Here is a 27,585-nt window from a genome sequence, read left to right on the forward strand (position 1 = left end):
ATTAACGATATTATTGATTATTATTGTAGAAAAGCAAACAAAAAAATCAATCAACTAATGAATTAACCAATTTGGTAATTAATTGTGTGACAAAAGCCAAAACTAAATCAAATCATTTACGATTGAATATCTAATTATGCATAATTAATCATTATCATCTCTTAATTGGATAGGATTAGATTGATTGTTTTCACTCATTTAAATTATAACCATAATCAGATTGATTCACAGGTTGATTAATATTTTAATTACTATCTGATGTTGATTTGTATTATAAGAAATTCAGTCAAGACCTGATTTCCATTGATTAAGGATAACGGTAACAAAAAACTCGTTTCCATGATCAAGAAGCAGGTCGTTAATTTAACTGTTAATCATTTTTGATTGAATGGTAAGATTAATAAATTGTAATAATCATATAATGATTACCTTTTAATCATAATCATTTTAATATATAATATAAATCAGGTTGGATAAACTTCCGTTGAAAGTTATTGAAAACAATTTAGATTGGGTATCGAAAAAAGAAAACCAATTTAAATCAAATTAAGAGAACAATTAAATTGTAATTAGGAGAAGAAAATTTGATTCTAACAATTAGCCGATTCGCAATGTTACTTCAATTGTGGTTGATGATTAGAAGTTTTTTCTTTCTCTCTTCGATGATTAGACCAATTCAATTGTGACAATTTAAGGATTGTATTTCTTTAATACATTGTTACCATTTAGTTGTAGAATTGATCAACAATTAATATCCACAATTAAGAAGAGAAAAAGTATTTTGATTGATAGAAACTCGTTGATTGTTATTGTTTATATTGAAAGAAAAATGGTAAAGTCGAGTTAAAGAGAGCATTTAAAGTTAGAATTGTAACTTAATTGGTCGTCGAGTATGAGATAAGTTGATTACATCGCAATTAAACTAAAAATTAACAATTAATTTTTTTTTTCTACCACAGAGAAGAAAAAATAAAAGCAATAGTTTTATAACATTTTACCAATTTAGTGATTGGAATTACGTTGATTAATTAATCAGTCATAAATGATTTTCTCATGATGATGATGATTCATTTTCGTCATTAAATAAAAATGTTGTTTTGCCTTAATGTTGATCAACTGATTAGTTGATTGTTGGTGATGATTACAGGAAGTATAATGAATGAATGGATGTCTATGAATTTCCCGTCCCGTCTCGTTAATTGTTTTTGTACATTTTTGTGACGTTCGAATTGATAATACTTGATTTAACTGGGGAAAATGATTAAAGTGCGTTAATCATTGGCCAGAAAAAAAAGAATCAGATGATTAAAGTCATGATGATTATGGTGAAGATGATGAAGCCTCTTAGAGGAAGAAAAATATTAATATAAAACCATGTGAACAATTATTATTACAGCTAATTGTGATTAGTAGGATGATGATGATTGGCTTTTATCGTTGGTCATGATGAACATCTCTGAATGTGAATAAGGAAAAGAAATGAAAGAAAAAGATTAGTATTTGGAAGATAATATGATGATAATGATGATAAATTGAAGGAAAAAAAAATTAAGCTGAATAGATTGAGTTCTAGGTCAACAGGAAAGGTTGAAGTCGAAGCCTGTTAATGATGAGATGATATCAGATGAATTATCATCACTTCAATATCTGAGTTCCAAGTTGAATGTTAAAAGATCAGACAGAGAGAAGGAAAAAAAATAAGAGACAAGAGCTAATTTGATATAATGAGATAATTTAAGTTGATGATTGGATAAAGTAGAAGAAATTAAGAGGAAGAGAGAGAGAGAGAGAGAGAGAGAGAGAGAGAGACGATGACGATGATCATGAAGATAATTAACATGATTGGAATTATATTGATGAGAGAAAATCAGAAAGCTGAATAAACAAGATTTAAAAGACTAGATTAACGAGCGACTTGTTTTCTCTTTCTCTCTCTCTCTTTCTTTTCTTTTTCAAGTACACACCTATCAGAAGGCGAAATACGTTGATCTAAAGCACCACCACCACCGCCTGAGGCGATCGATGAAACAATTACATCCTCATTCTCTGGGGGCATAAATTTATCTACAATACAAACACCCGCGTAACTGCGTTTAATTGACATCTCTTGTGGTAATAAGGTCCATTGATTTTTCCGTGGATCATAGATTTCAACTGAGGCCAAATTGTCAAGACCTTCATCACCTCCGATAACATAAAGAAGACCATCTTTGGTTACAACTCCAGCATTTCGACGAGCAACAATCATATCAGCACATTGCATCCAACAATTGGCAACTGGATCATAGAATTCAACACTTTTCCTAACAGCGGGTCCATCGTGACCTCCAATGGCGTATAATTTACCATCAAGAACACCAACACCGGCACCACTTCGCCTTTGAGACATTTCAGGTAAAAGATTCCAAGTATCACGAACAATATCATAATACTCAACGGAAGAAAGGCAACCTCGAGAGGCTCCATCGTAACCACCAACAGCGTAAATGTGATCGTTAAGAGTGGCCACTCCAACGGAAGATCTTTTAGTTGACATCGAAGCGATATAAGACCATGTACACTTGTAGGGATCATAAACTTCGGCCGATTTTAAGCCGGAAGTACCATCAAAACCTCCAACAGCGTAAATTTTATCATCCAAAACACCAACACCAAGAGTTGACCTTCTGGCCTGCATATCGGGGCAGTTTACCCATTGACCTTTTGATGGGATAAAATACTGAACAGTTTTCAATCGGGTAGTACCATTAAAACCTCCGACAATGTAAATATGATCATTTAAAATGGCAAGTCCAGCGCGACAGGTTCTCGAAGGTAATCCGTTTGGTAAATCATACCAACGTTCAGAGGTAAAATCATAAAATTCACAATGTTTTATAGCCTTAGGCGATTGTCCACCGACAACTAGTAAACATTTAGGTTTAATTACAGGGGAACGATTTCTAAATCGTGGATTAGATGAGACCACAGTTCCTTTTGAGAGATGAAATTTCATCGCCTCAATGAGCAAATCTTTACAAGTTGAATCACTTTTAATTAATGGATATTGATCCTCGATTTGAAGTAAAGTTTCCTGGGCAAGTTTGGGAAATCGAACATGTTCCAATAATTGTGGAAGATATTTAGATCGATTATCTTCATCATGAGAAACCCAGGACATTACGGAAGAGAAAACAATCTCCTCACCCAAAGTTCCAGTATCAATATGTTCACTAGAGATAATCTCGATTAATCTATCAGACGTTAATTGCATAAATTCATCAGATTTTTCAACAATCGTAGTAAAATGATATAAAATATAATTCAATGTACATTGGTGGAGATCAATACAACCTAATAGGTCAGCAAATGAATAGATACCAAGAGCATTTTCAGGATGTAATTGTGAGATAATGAAATCTGAGCAAATGGAAACAATTTCCGGGCAATCTAACATTTTAGCACCAGAAAGTAATTGTTGTACCGTTGATTCATCAGGTTCAACTGGAAGACTGTAACACCATTTAATTATATCCTCGAGAGCTTGACCATCGATATTTTTTATCAAAATTTCACGTTGAGCTGATTCAATATAAGATAAACCACTTCGAGGTGTAAACATTGCACTAAAATAAGGTAAAGCTGAAGAAAGGACAACTTTATGTCCTTCAATCGAATGTCCATCCTCTGTAAGAAGTGTAACATCACAATGGTCAGGTCGTAATTCGTACATTCGTCTCATACATCGATCACCTCGAGAAACGTTTGAACTTACACTTGGACTACGAACAATGGAAGTTAATTTCATCTTAATTCTTTCACTTTAATACGTCGAACACAATAAAAAACAAAAAGGATTGAACAATATTGTCAAGAGAAGAGAACTAGTCACAAGATTAACGAACAAACAAAGAAAAACAAAAAGACAGAGAAAATAGAGAGAATAGAGAGAAAGATAGACAGAGGGAAAGAGGAAGAAAGAGAGATTGATTATTTTCCAAAAAAAAGAAAATCAAAAGGTAAACACAAGAGAAAGAAGAAAAAAACTCGATTAATCGACGACGAGTTCACTTATTTATGGTACATTCTCATTTCGAGAAAGTTACAGATCGATCATGAAGTATCCATTAGAATTAACGAAATCGGAATGAACTTTGATTAATCAAATCAACGCAACAACTAAATCAAAAAAGAAATGAGTTTGTTTATGTTTATATTTTTTTCTGAAAGAAAATGAGAAAAAGAAAACAGGGAACATATAATAATAAAAATTCGTTTTTTTCTTTTTAAACCAACCCTCGAACTTTTTTTCGATTTCAATAAAATTAACTAATTGCTCTAATTGTAGTTAAAATTAAACTAATTATGACAATTTAATCTTTAAACCGATAGTCTATTCTTTTGATATCAAGTGACAATCGATGAGTTTAGTGTTAGTCTGTTTTGCTCTTTCACCTTAATCAGAATCAGAATTAATTGATTGCAATTGATTGGAAATTTTTGTTGGTTGTTAATCAATTGAATCGAAACAATTGAAGGACAATTTAAATTGTTGAGCAAAATTTTCAATTCCATTGAGAATATAATGAATTAACTGAGACTAATTGTTATTAATAGAATGTGAAATTATTTTGGAAAAACCTTGAAAATTTAATTACGATTAAGACAATTAGTTTTAAGAATAATAATCAATTGTGATAATCATGATTAAGTTTTAAATCTACACGAATTTAGTTAATACATTGAACCAATAATGATAATAATGTGATAAAATATTCATCATCAAATTGTCAACAATAAAGTCAACAATTAAGTCTAACAACTTTGATGAGAAAATTATTTCAACTCAAATTCAAGGTTAGTAATCTTTTAATAACAATTACAATTAACTTTAATTACCATTGTTGGTGATCGACAATTCTGCTGATTCATTTGTTAATAATGAAATCAATTCCCAATCATAATCAGTCAAGAATCATTAACAGCATTAACACCGAATCAGTAATTATAATAACAATATCGTCGAGTTGTAGTATTGATCAGAAATCTGAGAAAAACAATTTCTTTCATTAATTGTATTCTAAATGTGATGACTTGTAATTAGATAATTTTTACCAATCAGTTGATTTGCTTTTTTTTGAATCATAATGGTTAACCCATCAATCGTTAATCACGGAAACGGTAATCATAATGCCGACCGGTGGACTGAAATGATGGCCAAAATGAACGAGAAACCATTGATTCCGATTCGATCGGTAATTGGCCTACTAGCGATTCTATCAACCGGATTCGCTTATGCTGCAAGTGCTAATTTAAATTTAATCATTGATCCAATTGCTCGTGATGGTATCAATTTAACCTCATCAAATCAAAAGTTTTCGCAATTAAATCAGGTAAGTTGATTCGTTCTCTGTGGTTAACTTTTATTCCTCGAATTTTTTTCTTTTGTTCAGTCGAAGCCTCGAATGTTAGAACCAAAGTTTGATTCGGATCTACCAGACTACTACTATTTCTGGAGTTTGAGTGATCGATTTGCTATTAGAACGGCTTATTACTATGGTTACCTGCCCGTCAATATAATTTCCGGTCGACTTTGTGAACGGTTCAATGTGGTTCGAATCATGTTAGGTGCTCATATTATTTCAATGTTAATGACCCTGTTAACACCAATCTCGATTCATGGGGGAGTTATTGTCATTTTTCTGGTTCGTTTTACTCAAGGAATTTCCCATGGACCCATTTTAACGGGAATCTATGTTCTGGTCACTCGTTGGTTTCCCAAAAAAGAGCTTGGACTTGTACTAAGTTTAATTTTCGCTTCAATAGCCATTGGTCAAGCAGTGACCATTCCATTGTCGGGTTACCTTTGTCATCCATTATCTCATCGCGGATCCTCTTGGTCATCATGGTCAATGTCCAATGACTGGCCTGCCGTTTTTTACATTATCGGAGGTCTCAATGGTACTTTCCTTGTATTCTGGTGGCTAATGGTCACTCCTGACCCTTCAAGTCACCGGTGGATCTCTGAGTATGAGTTGAGGCTCATTCAACGAGAATCAAGTTCTAATCAACGTCGAAAGGTAAACCAAATAGATTTATCGTTTAGAATTTATTATTAATTAAATTTAACCACAGATAGTTAAAGTTAATTGGTATAAACTGTGGTCATCTAAAAAGATATGGTCAGTATTTATTGCCCAAGGTTCTTGGAGTATTGGTTACATTCTGGTCACTTCATATTTACCAATTTATCTTCAATTTGTTTGGTCATTTTCCAATGGTACTAATCAATGGATCATATTTTACCTTCTTATGTCCATCGTTGTAACTCTGGTCATCTCAGGTCCACTTTCCGATTGGATTATAATCAAGAAAATTGTTCACGTTTCAATTACTCGTAAAATCTTTGAAACTTGTTGTAAGTATATTTTCACTGGTCAACATTACAAACTGACCATTTAAGTTAATCTGAAATCTCAACCTTTTTTCAGCTCTTCTCATTCCTGCCATTTGTTTTATTGTGATTACATTTCTTTCCCATGATACAACATCGATACTTATCATTTTGACCTTCAGCATGTTAGCACTTGGCCTCAGAGCGGGAGGTGATATTCCCCTTATATCAGAAATGTCACCAGATTTAGTGGGAACTGTTTTCGGCATTGCCAACACAGCGTCAACGGCAAGTGGCCTTTCAGTTCCAATCATCGTTTACGCAATTCTTGGTTCAAAGGTAAAATCATCTAATTGATTTACAATAAAATGATCAATTTTCATCTAGTGATGTGATTAAAAAAATTATCCTTCTTTTTGAATTTAGGAAACTGATGACTTCCGTTGGAATATGATCTTCATCGTAATTGGATGTATCATGATACTTGGCTGGTTCTATTTTATTATTTTCGCTTCTTCGACACCACAACCCTGGGGAATAGCACCTAATAGATCACAATCGATAGCAACTGTTGTCTCGATCGAAATGCCGGAAGTTTCTCGATTTAGATTATGGTTTGAAAGGAGAAAACAGCGAATGTCACAAGCAGCATTAGTCTTTAAATACTAATCTGCCAATTTATCGAATAACTTAAGATACTAAATTGAAAAAAAAAATTCGCAAAAAAAAAAGATTCTAATAAAAGTTCTAATGATCCCAACAGAAAAAGAATAAATTTTATTATATTAATATTAAAATTTCTAAGTTTGAAATCGGCTAGAGAAAGTTTAGTTGCTTGGGTCGTAAATCAACACTTAGATCAAAATTTTGAGTCCAAAGTCAACCGTTCGTTTTTCAGGCCACTCGATTTCACGAGAACCGTACGTCTTAGAAAAAAAAGCCGAAGCTTTTTGGACTCAGCGTCAAATTTACTTTCTTATTAAAATGTATAGAAACTTGGGTCTAAAACGTAAGGTTCATGAGATACTCACTCATTTTCGGTCACCCGATATCTTTGACCGATCAATTGTAAAGAAAAAAAAAGAGTTAGTTCAATCGAGAAACGATAGATGTCAGTTGTTTCTTTTTCCCTTCTGAATTTAATTGTGATGATGAAAACATGATGATGAGTGGATGAGATGTGATATTTATTGTGAAGAGAGAGGATGAGGAAACAGTTTTAAGTTGATAGTTTCATTTACGATCAAACAATAATCATCCCTTTTTTTAAAAAGTTCAAATAATCAAACCAATCAAACCAACAATCAAATCAAATTACAATAAAACCTACAAACAATCAGTTTTCCCTAAACCAACCAGTATGATGATAATCAACCAATAACTATCATCATCATAATCAAAATATCATTAAGAATCAACATATACACCGAAAAGAAAAACTGACTTCGAACCCATTGAAATTGTGTGAATCAAGTTAACCAATTTACTGTGAATATTTTTTTGTTGTTCATCAATTGTGAGTAAAATTAATATCTTATATGAAATGGAATTGACCAAATCAACAACAACAACATCAACAAATGAATCAACAATTACATCAATAACTAGCACTCGAAATACCCGAAATAACAACAACAACAACAAGATAACTACACCAAATACAACCATGAATGATTCAAATAACGGAAGTGATTCAAGAAAAAAGCCCCAATTGTTTCATTCTGTTAGTATAATTGTTGAACCAGTTTATGATGATGATGATTCTTGTAGCATACCCTTAGTATTAACTCCCAATGAGGTTGTTGTTACATCAACAGCAGGGAGTGAATCAACAATAATACCCTCATCAGTATCACCCACAAGTCCAATATTGGATTATGATGATTTTATCTTTGGTAAGTAATAATTAACTCATTAATCTTTTCTCAATCTTAATCATTATCTTAACAACTTTTTAATTGTCATCAAACACTTGACTTTTACATCAACAGTTACGACTTTTTTTTGTTGTCATCATCATCATTACAAAGTTAATCCAATCAAAAATTATGTTACCTGTTCATGTGTTAACCTTTTCTAGTTGATTTGATCACAATTGGTTAATTGTTGTCAACTTATTCAAATAATTTAACTCTCTTTCTTTATTTGTATGTATCAATTACTTATCAACAATTAACAAATTGCTATTAAATGTCAAACAGTTTAAAAGGGAAATCACCAATCTCCCCTTTCCATAAAGTAATCAATAGGTAGTGAGAAAATCAAATTAACTTTAATCACAATCAAGTAACAATTTAGCTTTTTGTTAACATATTGTGTATACAAAATAACAAAACCTCATAAGGAAATAATCAAGGACATTAATCAAGAAAAATCCCTTAACAATTTAATTTAATTTAATTGCTAAGACAAAACCATTCATTTAGGTGTACAAATGTAAATACAATTTTGATTAATCATAATTACCATTGAACTTTTTTTTTCAACCATAATTAGAAAATTAAATTTAACTATTTTCTGTTGATTGTTGATTGACAAAACAAAAATCAGCTTGTTAACTTGATTGTGTTAGTTAATTAGTTTCTCTGTGTGTTTACCCAGCAATCAAATTTACACTTCCTTTAATTGTTAATAATAACCTTATGAAATTAATTGTTTTGTATTAGCCAATAGTTGATTATAATAATTTAACTAATGGTGACGTTGATGATGACGATGATTTAAAGAGGAAATCCTAACAATTAACTGATTGTTGTTGTTTATTGATTGTTGAGATAATGATTAAAACCTGAAAAGTCAATTAATTAAGTAAATAGAAAAAGAAGATTTTTTTTTTCTTCTTCTATTTAATTGTAAACAATTAACTATTAATAACACTCAAGTAATTTATTATTATTAATTATAAAACATTGTATTTATTTATTTTATCAATCCACTTGATTAACAATCAATTTGTATCTTGGCTCATTTGGATCAACAATTTACTAATTGTGATTGAATTTTAATCACAGAGAGCCAACGAAAGAAAAGTCAAGAGGAAGATGAAATTGTTCAAGCTCTAATGGTAAGTTAATTGAATTAAATTAAATTGTAACAATTAACCAAAAAAAAAACTATTTGAATAACAAACAAACAATCAACTAATTGTCATCAAAATTTTCACCGAGAACACAAATTTAAATTGTTCATCACACTTGATTGTTGTATTACAATATCAAAACTAAATCTCAAACTCTGAACTAATTGTGTTTAGTTTTACTTTGTTGATTAATAGGAACAATTAATTTTAATTGTCTAAAATTAGAGCTAAAAATTGATTGATAACCTTTCATTAGATTGAAATTAAAACTTTCTAAAGTTAATTGTTTACTTTTGCCGTGAAAAAAAAATGCCAAATTTACCGACTGATCAAATTAAAACTGTTAATTCATAACTGACAAGTTAATTGTAGAGTTAATCAATACAATTAGTTAATCACTTTTGATTGTTTTTTTATTACTATTTGATTTAAGCAACCAGTTCATATAAATATATTTACTGTTTCATGTTGGCTTCCAATTGATTTTGATTGTAGTAAAAGTTAATCACTCAGCATGATACCGAAAACTAATTAAGTTACAACAGATTGTAATTTGATTGAAATTAATGTTTAAACAATCAACTTATTGAAAATCGATCCAATTGAATCAATTAATTGCTGATTACAAGTTTCTATTTCTTTTACCCTGATAACCTAAACATAAACAAAAGATTAAAAATCTCAAACTGATTCATTGACGTTGATCAACTTAATTGTTAGTATATTTAGCTAATTGTTACTCACTATTGATTTACGTAAATCACAATTAAATGAAGTAAAAATAAATATCATTAAGAAAATGTGAAAGCAATTGAATTAATTGTGATAATTAAAAGTCTGTCTGTATATTTATGATTGAAGAAAATGAGTAAAAGTTATAATTTTACTTTCATCTTGAACTTTTCATCCAGTTAACTATTAATATCTGAACTTGGAATTGAATAAAGTTCATGGTGATGATGAAAAAAATTTAATATATAAAATGAAATTGTAACAATCAGATGATTTGAATGATAGAGTTGAACTTTCATTGAGAAAAATGAAACATTTGAAATGTGAATTTTTCAGCTTGAGAGATTTATGAATGAGAAAATGTCTTTTTCTCCCTTCGATTATCATGAACAAGATAGAGAATGATATTAATAATTATCATGCTATTCATGTGAATTATTATTAAATTAGAAATCTTTTTATTCATAATATTTATCTGATTACACCACTGAGATAATTTAACTTGAAAATCTCATATAACTAAGTCGCAACCTGAATGAATTCTGGTTAGTTGATTAGTTAACTAGCTCATTTGAAGATGATTAAGATGATAATGAATCTTTTTGTTGAATTGTGTGTGTACCTGGTAATTTATTCAGACTTGAACTATCGTCATGAGATGAAGTAAATTAGAGTTACCATGTAAGATTGTCAATTAATCATTTTAACCAGAATTCACCTTGTGATTAATTTGAATCATCTTGATGATGATGACAAGATGAGGCAAAAAGTTAAGAAGTGATGAAGTTTACATGAAAAGGTGTAGCTTGAAGGGATTTTCATGATGATAAAATGAGTTGAGAGAGAGAAATAAGAAATTTTATCTCTCTCTCTCTCTCTCTCTCTCTCTCTCTCTTTTACTCAATTTATTCAAATGAAAGTATAACCTAATCAACAGAAAAGTCAAAGAGTCAAAATGGTAGCCGTTTTTGCCACTTAGAGTCAAAATTGACTCTTAACAAAATTGACTCTTTTTTGAATAATAAAAGACTCAAAAAACACAAGATTCAACATCAAAGAATCTTCTTTTGCATCTACTCAAGATTCAAAATTATGGAGATTCCTAATTGAACGTAAATATTGAAAATTGATTACTCTCTAGTTCTCAGAATCAAAAATTGTAGCGTGGATTCATAATCGCGACCATGAATCTTAATTGCTTGAATTTTGCTGTTGATTCCGATTGATGAAACTAGCATTGTGAATCCATGTGATTTCTCAATATTAATTTTGTGAAAAAAGCGTTAGAATTCTAGAAAACATCTTCATACAGATTCCGAGATATAAGAAAGTTAGGAAATTATTGGTTGAATCAAAATAGAAAATTTAATGTAAATAGAATCAAAACAAGTATTTATTAGTAGAAATCATTTGAATCATCATCATCTTGCTCTCTATCAGAATCTTTATCAAAGCAATCAGAATCCCAGCCACTAAGATTTCTAGATTCCTTAACTGTTTTCTCAGAATCAGGACTTGGTTTTCCAAAGACTCTGTTTCTCGCACAGAGTTCCTTAACGATGCGATGCCGAACTTTAGCCTCTAAGGCTTTTGTGAATAGATGAATATCGGCTTTTCTGAAAAGGTGATCTTTAAAATTAATGAAAAATTAGATTAATGAAATTGAATAGATTTCAACTTTCCTTGAAAGCCTATCACTTACTTATGAAAGCTCTTAATCTTTCTTGACCAAGTCGATAATCAAATTCACCAGTCATTCTTTCTGAATAAGGATCTTTGAAACCCCATATTAAGCTAAGTGGAAACTTCAGACTCTCGTCATCTTTTTGTCTCAACATCATTTCAAGATTTTTATCAAGATTTTGTTTTCCCAATGTAACACGACGATAATAATTTTCTGGAAAACATAATCGGATGATTTGATAAGCAAATGATCTTGGATCACCTGCTTTTGATTGTTTAGTTGCAGTTATATACGAATCTAAATCGAACTGAATCAAACCTTCTACAAATATTTGATTCTGCGAATAAAAGAAAAATTCAAATAATTAACAATGAAATCAAAATCAAATCGCCAATTGAACCTTTTTACCTTTTCCTGTACTTTGTACGTTTTATCAACTGATGGAATAGAAAAAGAAGACTCATCTTTAGAACGATTTTTTTCAAGGAGAGTCTCAGAAATCAATTTGATTGACGATATTATCGACAGTATTATAGAACCAGTTGTGTCATTCTCATTAAGAATCATTTTTTCTTTTCGAGAGAATCAATTTCAATCTTCATGTTTTGTAATAACAACTGCAAACTAGTAGAGTCTGAAAAAGTTGAATCAGCATGATAGTTGGATGTGCCACTGGAACAATGATTTCTGGGTGTAGTTTCTCTAGTCGGAATTATTTCATTTGATTTTCCTTGTCCCATAGATTTAGTGGTCGTTTGTGGTGGACTCAAATCAAAACAGGCTTTCTCCTTTCTTGATTTTCATCCGTGAAAAGTTTTTCGATAGCTTCAGAACTGAGAACTTGTTGTGGTGGTGATTCATTGAGATTGTAATGGTTGATGGTCGATCAGTACTTCACCGTTAATTCGTTTCACTTTTTTCAAGTTTTTCCAAGCAAGATTCATACTTGTGTTCCGTATCCAGACAGATTTCACTTCACTCTGAGAACCTTGAAATAGATAAATTGAAAATAAGAAAAATTGTTTCATTGTTTAAATTTCATTGGAAAACTCACCTCCAGTTGCAATCAATTGAGCGCAGAAGAATTTATTATTGATTTGAATACTAAAAAAATTATTCAATTTATCAAGATAACCATCGAAAGGAATTTTGAATCCAATATTTTTTAATCGTGATTCATTGATTTTCACGAGTATGGGCTGGTTTATTGGTTTGAATTCTGTGTCTAATATCAATGGAAGAAAAACTGTGAATATCATTCTATCTGAAAAAACACTTTCACCGTTCACGTTACAAGGTTGTGTTGATGATTTTAACGAATTGAAAACAAAATCCGATTCCATAGAAGTGGTTGGTTGAGAGAAAGAGGAAAGATCATCGAAAGCAGAATGCGACTTTCTCTTTACTGACTTTTTCCTTTGAATTGTAGAATTTGTATCCATTTAGATTAACCTTTCACTTTGCTGCTATGAATAAATGTTTATTTGAATTGGATTGTACTGATTTCAATACAGGTAGAAAATTAAACAAAAAATGGTTACACAAAATTGGTTGAAATGAAAATTCAAAGAGTAATTAACTGTTCAAAGATTGGAGTTTGATTATATGATATGAAAGTAATTTTGAAACTAATCAATTTTTAAGGACAAAAACAAGAGTTGAAAGGTCACCTTTACTTCAATGAAATTGAAAGGTATTTTGAAAATGTTGTTGAAAGGATTTGTGATTCAAACTCAAACATTTTTCCCTAGATTTTTCTTCTAAATCAAGAATATAGTTACGAACGCTTGGTGGAAGTTTTGAAACATCGATTGGAGCTTTTTCTGAAATTTGTTGATCAGTTGAATCTCATCTTCTGGCTTAGAACTTTCAAGAAGCTGGGAGCTTTGTTGTATATCCTGATCTTCGCTTCATCTTCATGAGATTCGGACACTGAATCTGACATAAGATCTTCATCTAAATGTCTCATTTTCTTAACACTTTGACAATCCACTTCAGATTCAATTGGTCTTTTCACCTGTGTTAGTGGAAAATAAGATTCATCGTTATTTTCAACGGCAGTTGATTCTGATCCGGCAATTTCCAAAGATTTCACAGAAGGTTGATGGTCGTATTGAATAGCCTTTAACTGATTCAAAGGAGGTTTATTTGATTCAGTAACAGGACTTTGCAATGCCATATTTAGAGCTGACGAGGTACCAGCGGAAGTTTCAATTGGTTGAAATACTGATTGTTTCATTGGTGCGCCGAGAATGATAGCTCGTGCTGTTTCAACCAATCTCAGGGGCTTCTGACCTCTTTGTTGTGGGAGAATTGACGAATAACCGCAATCTCGGCTAAGGTTGAATCACGAAGTTCCCTTTGTTGATGAATTTTCTTATCACTTTCACCAATAACTGAGACTTCATCAATTTTTTCAATTTCAGTTGAATTTAATGGAGATTTATTTGGCTCTTTAGATTGACGAAGAATTTGATTGAATTTCTGGATATTCGAATAAGAAGAGTCATCAGCCACACTTTGCACTTTGATTTGTGATTTCTTATCCTTTTCATTAAGTGCTTTTGGAATAGTTGTCCTTGGACTTGAAGAGAGTCTATCGAATGTTGCCATTCTTGGCACATAAATCACTGGACTTATTCTTCATCTTCTTCATCAGAAACAATATTTCTCCTCTCTTCGTTCTTCTTGTTACAGGTCCAGTGCGCGATGCAAGAGCTTGTAAATCTTCATCCTCAGATTCAGAATCAGAGGAGTCTTCAGCCAATGTTTCCCATTTTGATGACGAAGCTTTTTTCTCGTAAACTTTTCTAGCATAATGAATTGCTTTTGAAATACTTCCGACGAGTTTGGCTTCTGTATTTGTATTATAATTTGTTTTTCCACAAATGCGCATGACGTGATCTAATAATTAAATTTCAAAAGAAATCAGAATCAACATTGTTTGAAATGAATTTCATTACTTACCACATAGAGCAGAGAATCTTCTCTCCAAATCTTCATCATAGTTTCCAGACACTGGATTGTCGAGAGGATTTTCAGCTCCAAAGTGTGGTCAAAGAGGTTCGCTTTTGCCTCGCAGGGTAACATCATCCACCCAATGAATTGGAAACAAAATTTCACAAGATTGAACATAACGTTTGTAGGTGAAGATACTCCATTTTCTCTATGGCTGCAATAGCTTTCTTGTATTTCTTGGTGAAAGTGGTAGATAACCTTCAATCAAAATAGTTCCACCGGAAGGCTTAGTTTCATCATCCCGCTGAATGAATCTGATATCACTTGGATACATTTCTTTCTTTGAAACGGGAACTGGTTGAGATTCAATCCTTTCAGTCAACATCTCAGTAATTGATATGAATTCTTCAATCATTGTTGTCATATCAGAAAAGAGGCTATTTTCACCAACAGCTGTAAACTTTTCCTTGATTCCTTTCAGAATGGTTTTCACAGAAAATATCCTAAGCTTCACTTCTAACCCCCAATTATTAGCATCTTGTCCAGACTGAGTTTCCAATGGTTCCAATTTGACTGGATTATCTTTAGACATATCAATCGTTTCAGAATCAAGATCTTCCTTTAGATATTTCCTCTTTAGAGATTCAATTTTTCGAACGAACAACTCGAACTCATTTGGAGAAATTGGTTTTAAACCTTTCTCTGTGCCTTGAACAATAGAGATATTCTCGATATCGAACCAATGTTCAATCTTCTTTGGCAGCTTTGGAATCGCTCTGGCTTTAGCATTTTCACAGAATAATTTGTAGGATTTCAATAGCAAATGGGAATCATCTAGAAAAGAGATTGAAGATTGAATCAAAAATATCAGAAAATTGGTGTTGACTTACCTTCAATAGCAGCTAACATTGCTGGAATCGGTTTATGACCCGTATATATATTTCAATGAGATTCTTGACATGTAGCTCATTAGGTCTAACGTCATCAGGAATCTGGACTTTATCAAGTTTAAAAGAAATTGGTACACTTTGTTCAGAATCAGATTTACCTTTAACCTGATAATTGCGATGAACGGCTTTTGATTAGCCATGAGGTTTAAAAGGCAACTGATTAACGTTGTTTGATTTAAAATCTGATTCGATTTGAAATTGTAATTTTTCTCGGATTCTGATCACTTTGGTTTTCCTCTTAAAATAATTGTTCATTTATTCACAATCAAGAGTAATTAATAAAACAATTAGTAAAACACTTCACTTCAATTAAAACGTGATTAAAATCAGAAGTAATTTCCGTAATAGATAAGATTTGATTTTACCTCTTTCCTTGAAGAAGATAAGATTAGGCGTTTCCATGGAAACCAAAGAGAATAGAATAAATTAAAAGAGAATAGAACAAATGGAAAAGAGAATAGAATAAACGTGTTTCCGGTTTTTTATTCTTTAAAATTGTTATCTATTTTTCAATTAATTATTTGTTTTAAATTAATTATTCTAATTAATTTCAGAATATTTTGATACCTAGAATTTCCGGACTTTGCTGTTTTGAGTCAAATTTGTGCTTCATGTTTGAAGAAAGTTATTGATAATCTTCCATTCCTTATCAAAGTTTTCTCTTGTGTTGTTGTTAAAATGGATTTTTCACCAGTTTCATCGAGAAGAAGTTTTATAGACATCGAAAAGAAACCATATTTCGCAACAAATTGACTACATTGAGAATCTAACCCAAGGATCAACAGAAAGTGAAAGTGATGAAAATTCCCACTCATCAGAAAGTGATCTTAGTGTAATAACTTGTGATTTCTATGATAGTGATGAGTTAGACAACTCACTAATCAAACGAAAGCCCGGACAGAGAGAATACAGTGAAGCAGTTATGGCAGCTTTTTTTTCGAAAGTTGGATTGAATCTTACACAAGGAGATTCTGTGATAAGACTTTTCAACAACATGGTTGAAAGATTTTCGTTAGGAAATGTTAAATTTCCAAGTATAAGATATTTTGGGAAAAGAAGGCTAAATCGAATCCAGTAAATTGTTATATACTTTGTGAAAATGGACATCAACATGGACCGTTCAGTGGGCAACCGAAATCTTTTGGAGATTATCATTGTGGTGGCTCAAGAATTCCTGCTAAAGTTGAAGATGGGAAATTTTTTCTACACATAAGTTTGCGAAAACAATTGGAAACACATCTTCCGACGATTAAATGTAATCAATGGGTTGAAAGACAAAATGAAATGAAAGATATATGTGAATCATTTCAAGCCAGAAAATTCAATTCAGTTCCTAATGGAAATGGAATGAAACAGCTGACACTTTCGATTCATGCCGATGAAGTGGTTGCTGGAAATAGTTCTTCCGTTAAAATATTTCCCATTTTCATCTCACTCAATGAACTAATCCCGAGAATAAGAAAGACCCACTTTTTCCTGGTTGGATTGTTTGTGGGTCGGACAAAACCAAGTGTTGAAAATTATTTAAAGCCTATTTGTGATGAGTTGAAAGATTTAGAAATCAATCCAGTTATCTGGGAAGATGAAGAAAATAACCTCCACAAAGCAACTTTTCACTTGATTTGTCTGTACGATGCACCCATGAGGGCCTATTTGCGTAATGTACGGCAGTACAATCACTTGAACGGGTGCGATTGGTGTTTGATTCAAGCAAGTTCTGAGAGTGGTTCAAGATTATTTCCAACATTGATATTACAATTGAACTCAAACGAAAGAAAGACGACTTTTGGAATTTTCAAGACAATTGAATCGAATCTGACAATTTACCAGCTGAATCTCCAATAGATTAAAGGTCTTATTGGTATCTCGCCTTTATTGCAATTAGATTCATTTGACATTGTGAATGGAATAAGTGTTGAAACCATGCATTGTTTGATTCTTGGTATTTTCGTGGTAATTATGAAAGGATGGCTTGTTGAACGGTTGGACTTGTTCGATAAAGAAATTGATCGTAATTCATTCAAAATCTCATTTCAAATCGTCTTTCACAACTATCTGTTCCATCTGAATTCATTCGACGCCCACGAGATTTTGACCAGATAAAATTCTGAAAAGCTCTGAATATGATTCGATGCTAGTTTACTACTTTCTCCCAATAGCTAAAGGATTATTCAAGCCTCGAATTTACAATCATATGATTTGTCTTATAAGAATCTATTTTTTGGCTAATTCAGGTCCAGTTGATAATGTGAGAATATCTGAGCTGAGAAGTTTAATAAAGGAGTTTCAGGGCGGTGTCTTTCACTATGGAAACAGCTTTCACGTATAACTTTATATCTTGACACATCTTCCAGATTCAATGATACAACTTGGTCCAACTGCTAACGTGAATTTACCCTTTGAAAATTATATGGGAGTTCTAAAGATAAAGTCAACTGATCATCTAACATAGCACCAAGCTTGATTCGTATTTTTCTCAACGAGTTTAAATATACAGAATTCCTGAATTCAGAAGTTAACACTTGGAATCTTAAAAATAAGGAAAAAAAGGATTTTGGTATTTCAGTAAATGATCAACTATTTGAGAATAACGAGCCAATTTGTTTGAAAGATTGTGACCAGAAACCTGATCGACAACAAATAATTGTATTCATCAAAGAGAAACTTGGATTACAAAATTCTAATTATAACTTTAGTTTCTACAAAACTGTTCATTTCAATGGAAAAGATTCTCAATTTCAGATTATTGTCGATAAAATCGAGATGATACAATATTCAAATTGGGAGAAAATTCTATCAAATCAAATTTATCATTGGGCTTTCAGGCTTCATCTATTTCGTATGTGATGTTTTCAATGTTTCGGTTACGAAAATCAAGTTCATGGTCACACAGGAAATTTCAGTTTCAACATCGATCATATTATGGAAATTAAAAGAAACAAGAAAGAAACCCAATGCAGCCTTGAAATTAAGCGAAAATATGAAAAAGCTTTCTGGTCAAAAGTACGGCGATTGATCGTAGATACACATGTGATTATATCGTTGAGCCATTTTTGTTTTGTTTCTGACGCTAACGGGTTAATGTTGATTGTGACATCTTTTAATTATTTCAAGTGATTAATTCCAACTAATTTCAACAACAATAAGTGATTTTCTTATAACAATCTACTCGGAATCAATTGTGATAGTGAAAATTCAACAAAAAATTAAAATCTATTGTGAAAATTCAAACTGGTCTTTGTAATTTCAAACCAAAATAGTTACCTGTTAAAAAGCTAAATCGCTTTTCTCAGCATTTGTTTTGATTCAATTTTTTCAATCAATCAACTAATTAATTAGCAATTAGATTTTCATAACCATTAATTGTGTTTCAAGTCAACTTTTCTCAATCAATTTTGATTTAATTCAATTTCTATTCAAATCTGTGTGAATAATCAAGAAAATGGTCAAAGGTAAGTTAGCTTTTTTTAGCTTGTGAAATTTTCGGTTTCAATGTTTACTTTATTTTCTCATTCTCTTTTCCTTTTCAGTTAATTTGTTTTCGATTGTTGAAATTTCTCTCAAGAATCTCAATGTTCTTGGAAAGGTCATTAAATTCGTTCAACCAAACAAGGTCTTGAAAAAGAAAGAGAAAAGTAATTATGATTCCAATGGTGTAATTTGGTTTGATTTCAGAAAGAAAAAGCCAAAGATAAGCTCTGATTCCATGATGGACTATACTCTAGAAATTGAGGATATGGATATTGATTATCAACAATCTCATCAAAGAATCAACAAATATAAAGCCAATCAATTGAAAGAAAATGAAAGAAACAAAGAATCTCAAAAAGAATCTCAAAATACAAAAGATCTCAAAGATAATCAACAAATTGTAAATTTCCAGATATTTTCAAAATTTATTATGTTACAGTATTTTTATCAAATCTATTCAATATTTTCAAGCCATTTAAATCAAAATCTTTCAAATTGTCAAGAATCTTATAATTACCTTTATAATCAATTGGAAACTTTTACATTCATATGAATATCTTTTTCACTATTATCAAATTTGTTATGTTGATTGAAATTTAGATCCAAGAAAATAAACTTGAATCTCAAGAAGATTGTTGAATAATTGATTTCATGATTGTTTGAATTTCAATCAATCAGTTAGTTTGTTTTTGGACAAGTGATTCTGCCACATTGGAAACTTAATCAAATGTTTGGATTAGTAAGTTTCATTGATTCTTAATTGATCAGAATCTGGAGTACTTTTGATCACAGATTTGCCTTCTAATTGCTTTGACAATAAAGAGAGTCAACGGTTGATTCAAAAATGAATCTAATTTTGATCATTTTGTGTTCAAAAAAAATCTTATGTTGATTGGGAAAACAAAAATTTTCGAGATAATCTATTATCTCTCATGGTTGATAAAATAATTGACTCAGAACTTTTATATCTACCAACTTTACTCCCTCTGAATATCATGAAAAATTGACTAATGATCCTTGGATAATGGTGTTTACCTGTTTACCTGAAGAAGGGAAAAAAATCCAGAAAAAAATAGTTGATCTTTATTTCAAGTTAATCCACCTGAGAAAGACTTGGAACTCTGATTCCATGAAATTAATGAATGAGTTTACCTTTTAATTCTGATTGAAGCAAATTAAAGTTAATTGCAAGAAAGTCAAATGAAGGAAAAAAAACGAACCAATTTGATTGTTAGCAATTAACCTTCTTCAAACAATCATATTGAATGAACTTTTAGTTTTTTTTCTCTCTCTTTTTCTATTTTCATTTACTCAGAATTTCATGATATTTGTGAATTCGCCTCCGCATTCATGATAACCTATCATTGTATCAAGAATTGAAGTCTTTCTAACGTGCCATAGGCTAATAAATCAACTAAATAATCATGATGATTAACTGTCACAATAGAAAATGCTAAAGGATAATGAGAGAGGAAATTCTGAAAGAAAGTAAATGAAACATGATATTCACCATTCGCCCACCACAATATTTACAATATTCAAGAATTACCCTGAAACAGAATCTCAACTTTTTCATAATTTCATAATTTACTCAACTGAATTAAATTTCATGAGTAAATTTTTCTTTAGGGTGAAACTTTTTTCTCACCTAAATTCTGATAATCAATAAAATCCGATTTCAAATGAATCGTTTTACTTTTCACTCAAAGTGAATCCTCTTTAACCATGATAATTGTATTAAGAAAATGTTTCTGAATAATTTTGAAGAGATTTTTTCATTTACCATGAAAAGATGTTTTTATTTGTTCAGTTGATCAAATTTTCAACCTTTTCTACTCTTGATCATCATCTTCATCTTTATCCTCTAGCAGAATCTTCCGGATGGAACTTTCTATTCACAACTTTATCCACAATTATCATTATTTGATTGTTTTTATGATAATTAAAAGTTAATTAGCAAGAAAAACTGGAACAATTAGTTAATTGTTATAAAATGTTTTACACTAACTTGTTAGTTACATGAACAAATAGCAAACATAATTATCACTCTGTTTTTTTCATTGAGAGACAGGGGAAAAATTCTGATGAAACCGAAAAAAAAATCTGATAAATGAATGAAAAAGGAAACGGAAGTAGAACGAGAGACATTTTTTCTATCATTTTCATTGTTTGTTTTCTTTTACCCTTTTATTCATTTGGATGATGATGATGATGATGCTAGGTGATGGAAAGGTGTTGGTGTTGATGATAGGATGAATATCAGAAAATGAGTGGGAGTTGTTTCCGTTTGAAATAATGATGACGATTCGGCAAGAGCTCCCCCAGGATCCGGAAGTTGAACCAAGAGGGAGAAAAATTTTCGAACAAGAAACAATCTAATTTAATTCAGTTGATTAACTGATTATCTTTTTATTCACATTAGAAAGAGAATGAGAAAGGAAGAGAGAGAGAGAATGAGCAGGACAACCATTGAACTTGGAGTTTAAACCAATTATCATGGAACTATCGATGTTGAAACTCTTTAAGGAATGAGAATTCAAGAGGGAAAAAATTTCGAATTGTAAATCATCATGAATTCTCAGTTATATCATAAGAACTTCAATAGAAGAATAGTTTTGACATTTTCTAACCTCAAAGCTAACAGAATCACATGAAAGAAAATCTGAATCTAATTACTGAATATTTTTTCTTTACTGGAATGAACTTAAAGGAAAAATTAGAATTTTTTTGATATTTCTTATTCTATTATCAACACCTTTATCTCAATTTCGCAAACTAAATGTTAATCAGATAACTGAGTTTCTATTTATACAAATAATCAGTTGAAATTCTGGTGATAATTCTGGTTTGTTTTCATTTTCTCTCATTCTATATCGAAAATCCTCCATGAAAACACACAAACACTTAACCAATCCCCATGAAAATCAATCGATAACCTGTTATTTTCAAGTCAACATGGTTACACATTCAGGAAGTCATTTGAAAAAGTGAGTGAGAGAGAGAGAGAGAGTATAAGAGAAGAAAAAAGTTCCAAGATAAACATTAATGGCTTGAGAACTGTTGATAATAAACCATGAACATTAAGGATACTCTGAACAATTGGTTTGAGACAATTATCATGACTCGAAATTATCATAATCATTATCTTGAGTATAATATGATATAATTAGGAAAAGATTATCATGATTATCAGTAAAGCCAATTCTTATATTATACCAAAAATTGTCTTCTCAATTTTGGAGTCTCCATGTTTACCTTGATATCATGTTACCTTTTTTTATAATTAACTTGAAACTGAATGAGAAAAGTTCATTGAGACAGGGAGAGGTTATTAAAGTTTATCTTTTCCTTTCTTACTCACTCACCTTGTCTCTCAATTTTGTCAACCAGAATTTTCAGATTGAGTTTCGAATTTCTTGTTAGAACTTTTTTTTTCTTTGCTTCTCTTAAAATAATCCAATTTCCGAATTGGAAATAGAAAAAGTTTAATATCTTGTCATGATTTTAACCTGAGATTCTGATTTCAGATAACAAGATGGATACATTAACTTTCCTTTCAGTTCTTTACTTTGTTTTCCTTTGGAAATTACGATAATCCTTGAATTTTTTTCTCCATCTTCATCTACACCAAAAGTATCATGATAATAATTCTTATGATGGTAATCATATATAACAGTATATATATTAACTCAGTTTGAATGAAATAAAAAAAAGTTGAGTCAATGAACATGAAGAAAAAATAATCTACTCATGATGATCATTTCCAAATATCATTCAATATTATTCAGTTGATATTAGAACTTGAAAATGAATCTGATTATCATGATGATGATCATATATTTATGTAGTTCTCCCTGTTAGTGGTTATATTGGCTTGATACGAAAATGAATTGTAGATGAAGAAAAAATTGATTCTATCAGAGATTTTGTAATAATTTCATCATTATCATTTCCAAATGAAATTAGAATTCAAATTCAGTCATTGACATTGAATACATTGAAATCTTTGCTTTGATCCAACGAGTTAAAGTTTTCTATTGATAGAGATTAGTTTCTCATAAATTGGAATTAAGATTAATTCCTTCAAATGATATTAATAAACTCAAAATTCATCTCTTTTATCATGAACATAAAGGTGTGTCAGGTGAAGAAATGAATTTCTCTGGATTTTCAGAAAGTTTTATTCTCTAATTTTTAGTTGTTGATATTTTATCCTAGATTTTCATCTCAATTCTCTATGTAATAATTTCCATGGTAACTTATCTTTTACTCATAAGATTCATCACTCTAATAGAACGATAAAATTTACTTATATCTCTTCTAGAATCTCATGAAATCTTAAAATTTTATATCAAAATTTATCCTTTGAAGATAAAAATCGAAGAAAAAAAAATTCTTATATATAAATTGATCCATAGACATTGAGACATTTACCGTTAGAATTATTCTCATCTTTCTCTCTCTCTCTCTCAATTCAGACAATTCTGAAATTATCTCTTTCTCTTTCTCTCTCTTTTATATGGTCTCCATATAATTCATGGGAAAAATATGAAACTTGGAAAATAAAAGGAAAAGAGACAAAAGAAAGAGGAAATAAATTATTACATGAATAGTAATAATCTCTAATAACAATAATCATGATAACGATTCCAATAGATAATAATAATAGTTACTCAGAGAAAATCAGAACTTTTCTTGTATTCACTTATCCTCACTTCCCTTGATTTTATTTAGAATTAAAAAAAATATATTCTTGATTCATTTTCCATATTAGATGAGAAAATCTTTTTTCATGAGTCTATGAATTGAGAGTAATCATGTCAACCTCTGAATCTTGACCTTCTCTTTGTTACTTTGATTCAAAATGTAGACAAAATTTCAGATCCAGGATAATAACCATGATGATAATCCAATATAATGAACATTTATAATGATGATAATATGTTACATATATATCATGATGATTATAACAATAAACGATAAGGGAAAAACGGTTCCATTCATATTACTTGGTGATCAGAATACGATTCAGATGATTATCATGATGATAATAGTTATAAGTGATTACATTTGATGATTAATATTGATACAATCATCAGCTATACTTTAGTCAATGTAAAGCAATTGTATGGTTATTATGATGATAATCATGGTGAAAGTGATTCAGTTTCATTGAATGCAAAGCCTGAAACCAGTAACCAAACTGATTATCATGATAAGTTACCTTGTATTAACTCATTGAAACATAGCTGAACATTAATATCATCACCATGATCACAATGTAATAGAAATGATAAAAAACATCCATACTCAACTATTTAATCCATTCATTGATTACGATAATCAGAATCGAGTCGAATTGATGAGAAAGTGAATAAAGAAAGAAAGAGAATCATCTTATCCTCATCTTCTTGAACCATCTAATTTCATGTCCAGTTATATGGTCAATCTCTCTCTCTCTCTCTTTTCTGTCCAGAATTTTCAGAAAGTAGATTATCATTTGGAACTGAAAGAGAAACCATATTAAATAGCTTCCATCATCATCCTAATCATCATCTTTCTTCTGTCTTTTTTCACTTTCGACAAAGGTCCTTCTCTCATCTCAATGATGAAGATGATTAATTTTTTTGCCATCATCATCTTTATCATCCTTTAATATTTGCTTCTCATCCCTACAAATAATTGAATTGATTGGTAAAAAAAAAGAGTCAAGGATAACCTGTCAAACTTTATTATGATGGGTAATATTTTTGTTCATCTTTTATCTTCATCATCATTATCATTTACCGTTATTCCCATCATCATTATCATCTCATTGTCCATTTCTAGTTTAATCAATTTCCATTACCAATACAATCAAGTTTTTTTCCCTTCTTCCTCTACATTTTCATTCAATCTAAATTATCATCATTTCTCATCAACTTAATCTTTTCAAATGGAACTTTGATTTTCTATTGATTAACTTTACTATTATCACTTGAAAACTTGTCAATGTCCAGTTTTTTTTCTCATTGTCACCCATTGACCATCTCAAACGATAATATAACAATGAGATATTCAATCAATTGCAACCAATGATAAGATTGTGAAATTAATCCTTTTGGTAATCAGACTGATTTGTTGAATCAAAATCGAGATGAAAACAACAATTGAAAACATAGAAAATCCCAATTATCTAAGAAATTAGATTTACTTAAGGATTTAAGATTATTATAAATCTATTGAATAATATTATTAGAGACTAAAAGATTTCATCAATCGTCAAAATAATCATCGATTTGTTTATATTGGAAATCAATCAGCATTCACCTAGTGAGTTTTCATCAATAACAATTGACCATCAATCAAAATCAATGATGATGATCATGTTTTGTATTAGTTTTTTGTTGTTGTTGTATCAATTATTATTCATCAACATTTTGTTTTGTATGAGATAAACTTTCCCATGAACTTGAATAAAAACATTGTTACTGAACTTTGTTACAATAATTTTACTCATGAGAATCATTATCATGATGATTACCTGTTGAAAATCAAATGTTGTATCAATTTGAGGTGAATATAAACTGAGAAAACAAAATCCAGGTAACCTACATTTAGATTGCAAAGGTAAAAGGTAAAAATAGATTTACTTTTATTATCATTCGATGATGATGATGATGATGGAGAATGAGATTGCCTGTTAAATCATTCTCATCATGATAGTTATATGAGTATTTTCATGTGCTATTTACACTGTTGACTGTTGAGGAAACGGAAAGGATGCTAACATTGAATGGTTTTAATGTGTGAAGGAATAAAAGTTTCAGTTGATTTTCATGGAGAGAAAACTGTTACTCAGTCTATTTTAGGAACTTCTTGATTTTTATGGTTTCCGGGTATTTGGTAGACATTGAATGTTTTTCTTTCTCTTCCTTATTACAATTAACTAATCACAGTCAACTTCTAAATTGTCAAAACTGTTATGTTTTCCTCATTAATCCAAATATACATTAATATAAACGATAACAATTTAAATGTTAGCTATTTCCATTTATTTGTTATCATTCCTTGAAATTTCCTTGAATATTATTGACCAGAACTTCATTGAACTTTTATCAGCATCTTTTAATTGCTTGTCGTTTATTCATTAGATCAGATTCGCTCAGCATATCAAATGGATAAACGATAAAGTGATGAAAGTTTTGTAGTTTTGGTTTTCTTTTGAATTTTTTTTTTTCGTATCTACAATTTAAAATGATCAAAATTCTGACCACTCGACAATCACTGGACATTGTAAACTCTCATTGTTATCTGATATTATCGATGTGATATTAAATTTCGAGTCCATTAATCATCGTGGGATAAAAAATCTAATACATTTCAAGGAAGTAAAACTTTTTCTTGTCGATTGTAATAAAAGTTTTAAATTTCTCGAAACAAAGATGCAAAAAACTGAGGAACAACTTTTTCGTGATGTTGGACATTTAAACTTCATCTAAATCATATTGATGTTTATCTGTTGATGTTAAATTTTCATGATGATCACCATGAAAAATAAGTAGAAAAAGATAATAAAAAAAAAGACTTGAACATTTATTGTGTTGAGTTACAGTTAATGTCTTTTCTTTAGCTTTCTATCACTCTTTTTACAATAGGAAACATTATGATGTCGTTAATGTTGTTTAGAACCTGAAACTGAATCAATACCTTGAAACGATAATGATGATGAAGAAGATGATTAAGAAGTTATTTGAGAAAATAAAAGTTTAGTTAAGGTTTCTCAATGGGTAGAAGCCAATCAAATTCCCCCATGAAAATGTTTCATGGTGGATTGTGGGTGGTGGGTGAAAATGGTAACTGAACACAAAGCTTTAAGTGAGAGTTGACAAAAAAACCCACCGAGAAGATATTAAGTTATCATATTGATCGAGAAAGATGAAAAAAGTTTTCTATTTTTAGGAACTTTACCTTTTTTCATCTCTATCCAGATGATCAACATGATCATCATTACCATGATGACGCTTTGAGGTTCACAATTTCAAGGAAATTTTCATGATATGTCTGATAATTAAAAACTATGATCAAATAACATTCAATTATAATCGATATCTAATCATGATCATTATTATTATTTGTTGACTCTCATGATAATATTAGTATTTTGTAATCAAATAACAAATGACAATTTGTATACATAATAACTGGACAGATTCCAATGGGAATGATACAATTAATAAATTTCCATTTATTTTATATAAGTTTAAAGTTGATAGTATTTCCAATTTATATTTTCATGGAGATTTGAAAATACCGTTATGTTGGTTAGGGAGATAAATTGTTTTAAATCAGTTGATTG

General features: G+C 30.5%; 3 protein-coding genes across 3 annotated transcripts in view; 2 read left to right on the forward strand and 1 right to left on the reverse strand.

Annotated features, from left to right (window-relative positions):
• Positions 1 to 397: 397 nt before the first annotated feature.
• LOC128387257 (kelch-like protein 3) lies at positions 398 to 4,196 on the reverse strand. Its single transcript, XM_053346442.1, has 2 exons — positions 1,965 to 4,196; positions 398 to 1,456 (listed from the first exon to the last, which is right to left on the reverse strand). The coding sequence occupies exons 1-2, from the start codon at positions 3,785 to 3,787 to the stop codon at positions 1,432 to 1,434; spliced, it is 1,848 nt and encodes a 615-aa protein (XP_053202417.1). The 5' UTR covers positions 3,788 to 4,196; the 3' UTR covers positions 398 to 1,431.
• Positions 4,197 to 4,955: 759 nt separating this feature from the next.
• On the forward strand, positions 4,956 to 7,161 carry LOC128387258 (sialin-like). Its single transcript, XM_053346443.1, has 5 exons — positions 4,956 to 5,372; positions 5,433 to 6,059; positions 6,115 to 6,397; positions 6,471 to 6,712; positions 6,800 to 7,161. Exons 1-5 carry the CDS (start codon positions 5,127 to 5,129, stop codon positions 7,040 to 7,042), a joined length of 1,641 nt encoding a protein of 546 aa, XP_053202418.1. The 5' UTR covers positions 4,956 to 5,126; the 3' UTR covers positions 7,043 to 7,161.
• Positions 7,162 to 7,545: 384 nt separating this feature from the next.
• Positions 7,546 to 27,585, forward strand: part of LOC128387260 (dual specificity protein kinase splB-like) — a 36,036-nt gene continuing 15,996 nt past the window's right edge. The window contains exons 1-2 of the mRNA XM_053346447.1: positions 7,546 to 8,268; positions 9,385 to 9,437. Coding sequence (XP_053202422.1) covers positions 7,917 to 8,268; positions 9,385 to 9,437 — 405 coding nt within the window. The 5' untranslated portion in view covers positions 7,546 to 7,916. The remainder of the gene's footprint in view (positions 8,269 to 9,384; positions 9,438 to 27,585) is intronic.

The sequence above is a fragment of the Panonychus citri genome, unplaced genomic scaffold (genome assembly GCF_014898815.1).
Source record: "Panonychus citri isolate SS breed McGregor unplaced genomic scaffold, ASM1489881v1 Contig00077, whole genome shotgun sequence".
NCBI classification, from domain to species: Eukaryota; Metazoa; Arthropoda; class Arachnida; order Trombidiformes; family Tetranychidae; genus Panonychus; species Panonychus citri.

Excerpts from the sequence above, each read along its gene's own strand:
- LOC128387257 (XM_053346442.1), bottom strand. The coding sequence starts at position 3,787 with ATGAAATTAACTTCCATTGTTCGTAGTCCAAGTGTAAGTTCAAACGTT. Across the intron at positions 1,457-1,964 it reads CGTATTTCGCCTTCTGATAG|AGATGTTCATCATGACCAAC; the intron begins GTGTGTACTTGA and ends ATTCACATTCAG.
- LOC128387258 (XM_053346443.1), top strand. The coding sequence starts at position 5,127 with ATGGTTAACCCATCAATCGTTAATCACGGAAACGGTAATCATAATGCC. Across the intron at positions 5,373-5,432 it reads AGTTTTCGCAATTAAATCAG|TCGAAGCCTCGAATGTTAGA; the intron begins GTAAGTTGATTC and ends TCTTTTGTTCAG. Across the intron at positions 6,713-6,799 it reads ACGCAATTCTTGGTTCAAAG|GAAACTGATGACTTCCGTTG; the intron begins GTAAAATCATCT and ends TTTTGAATTTAG.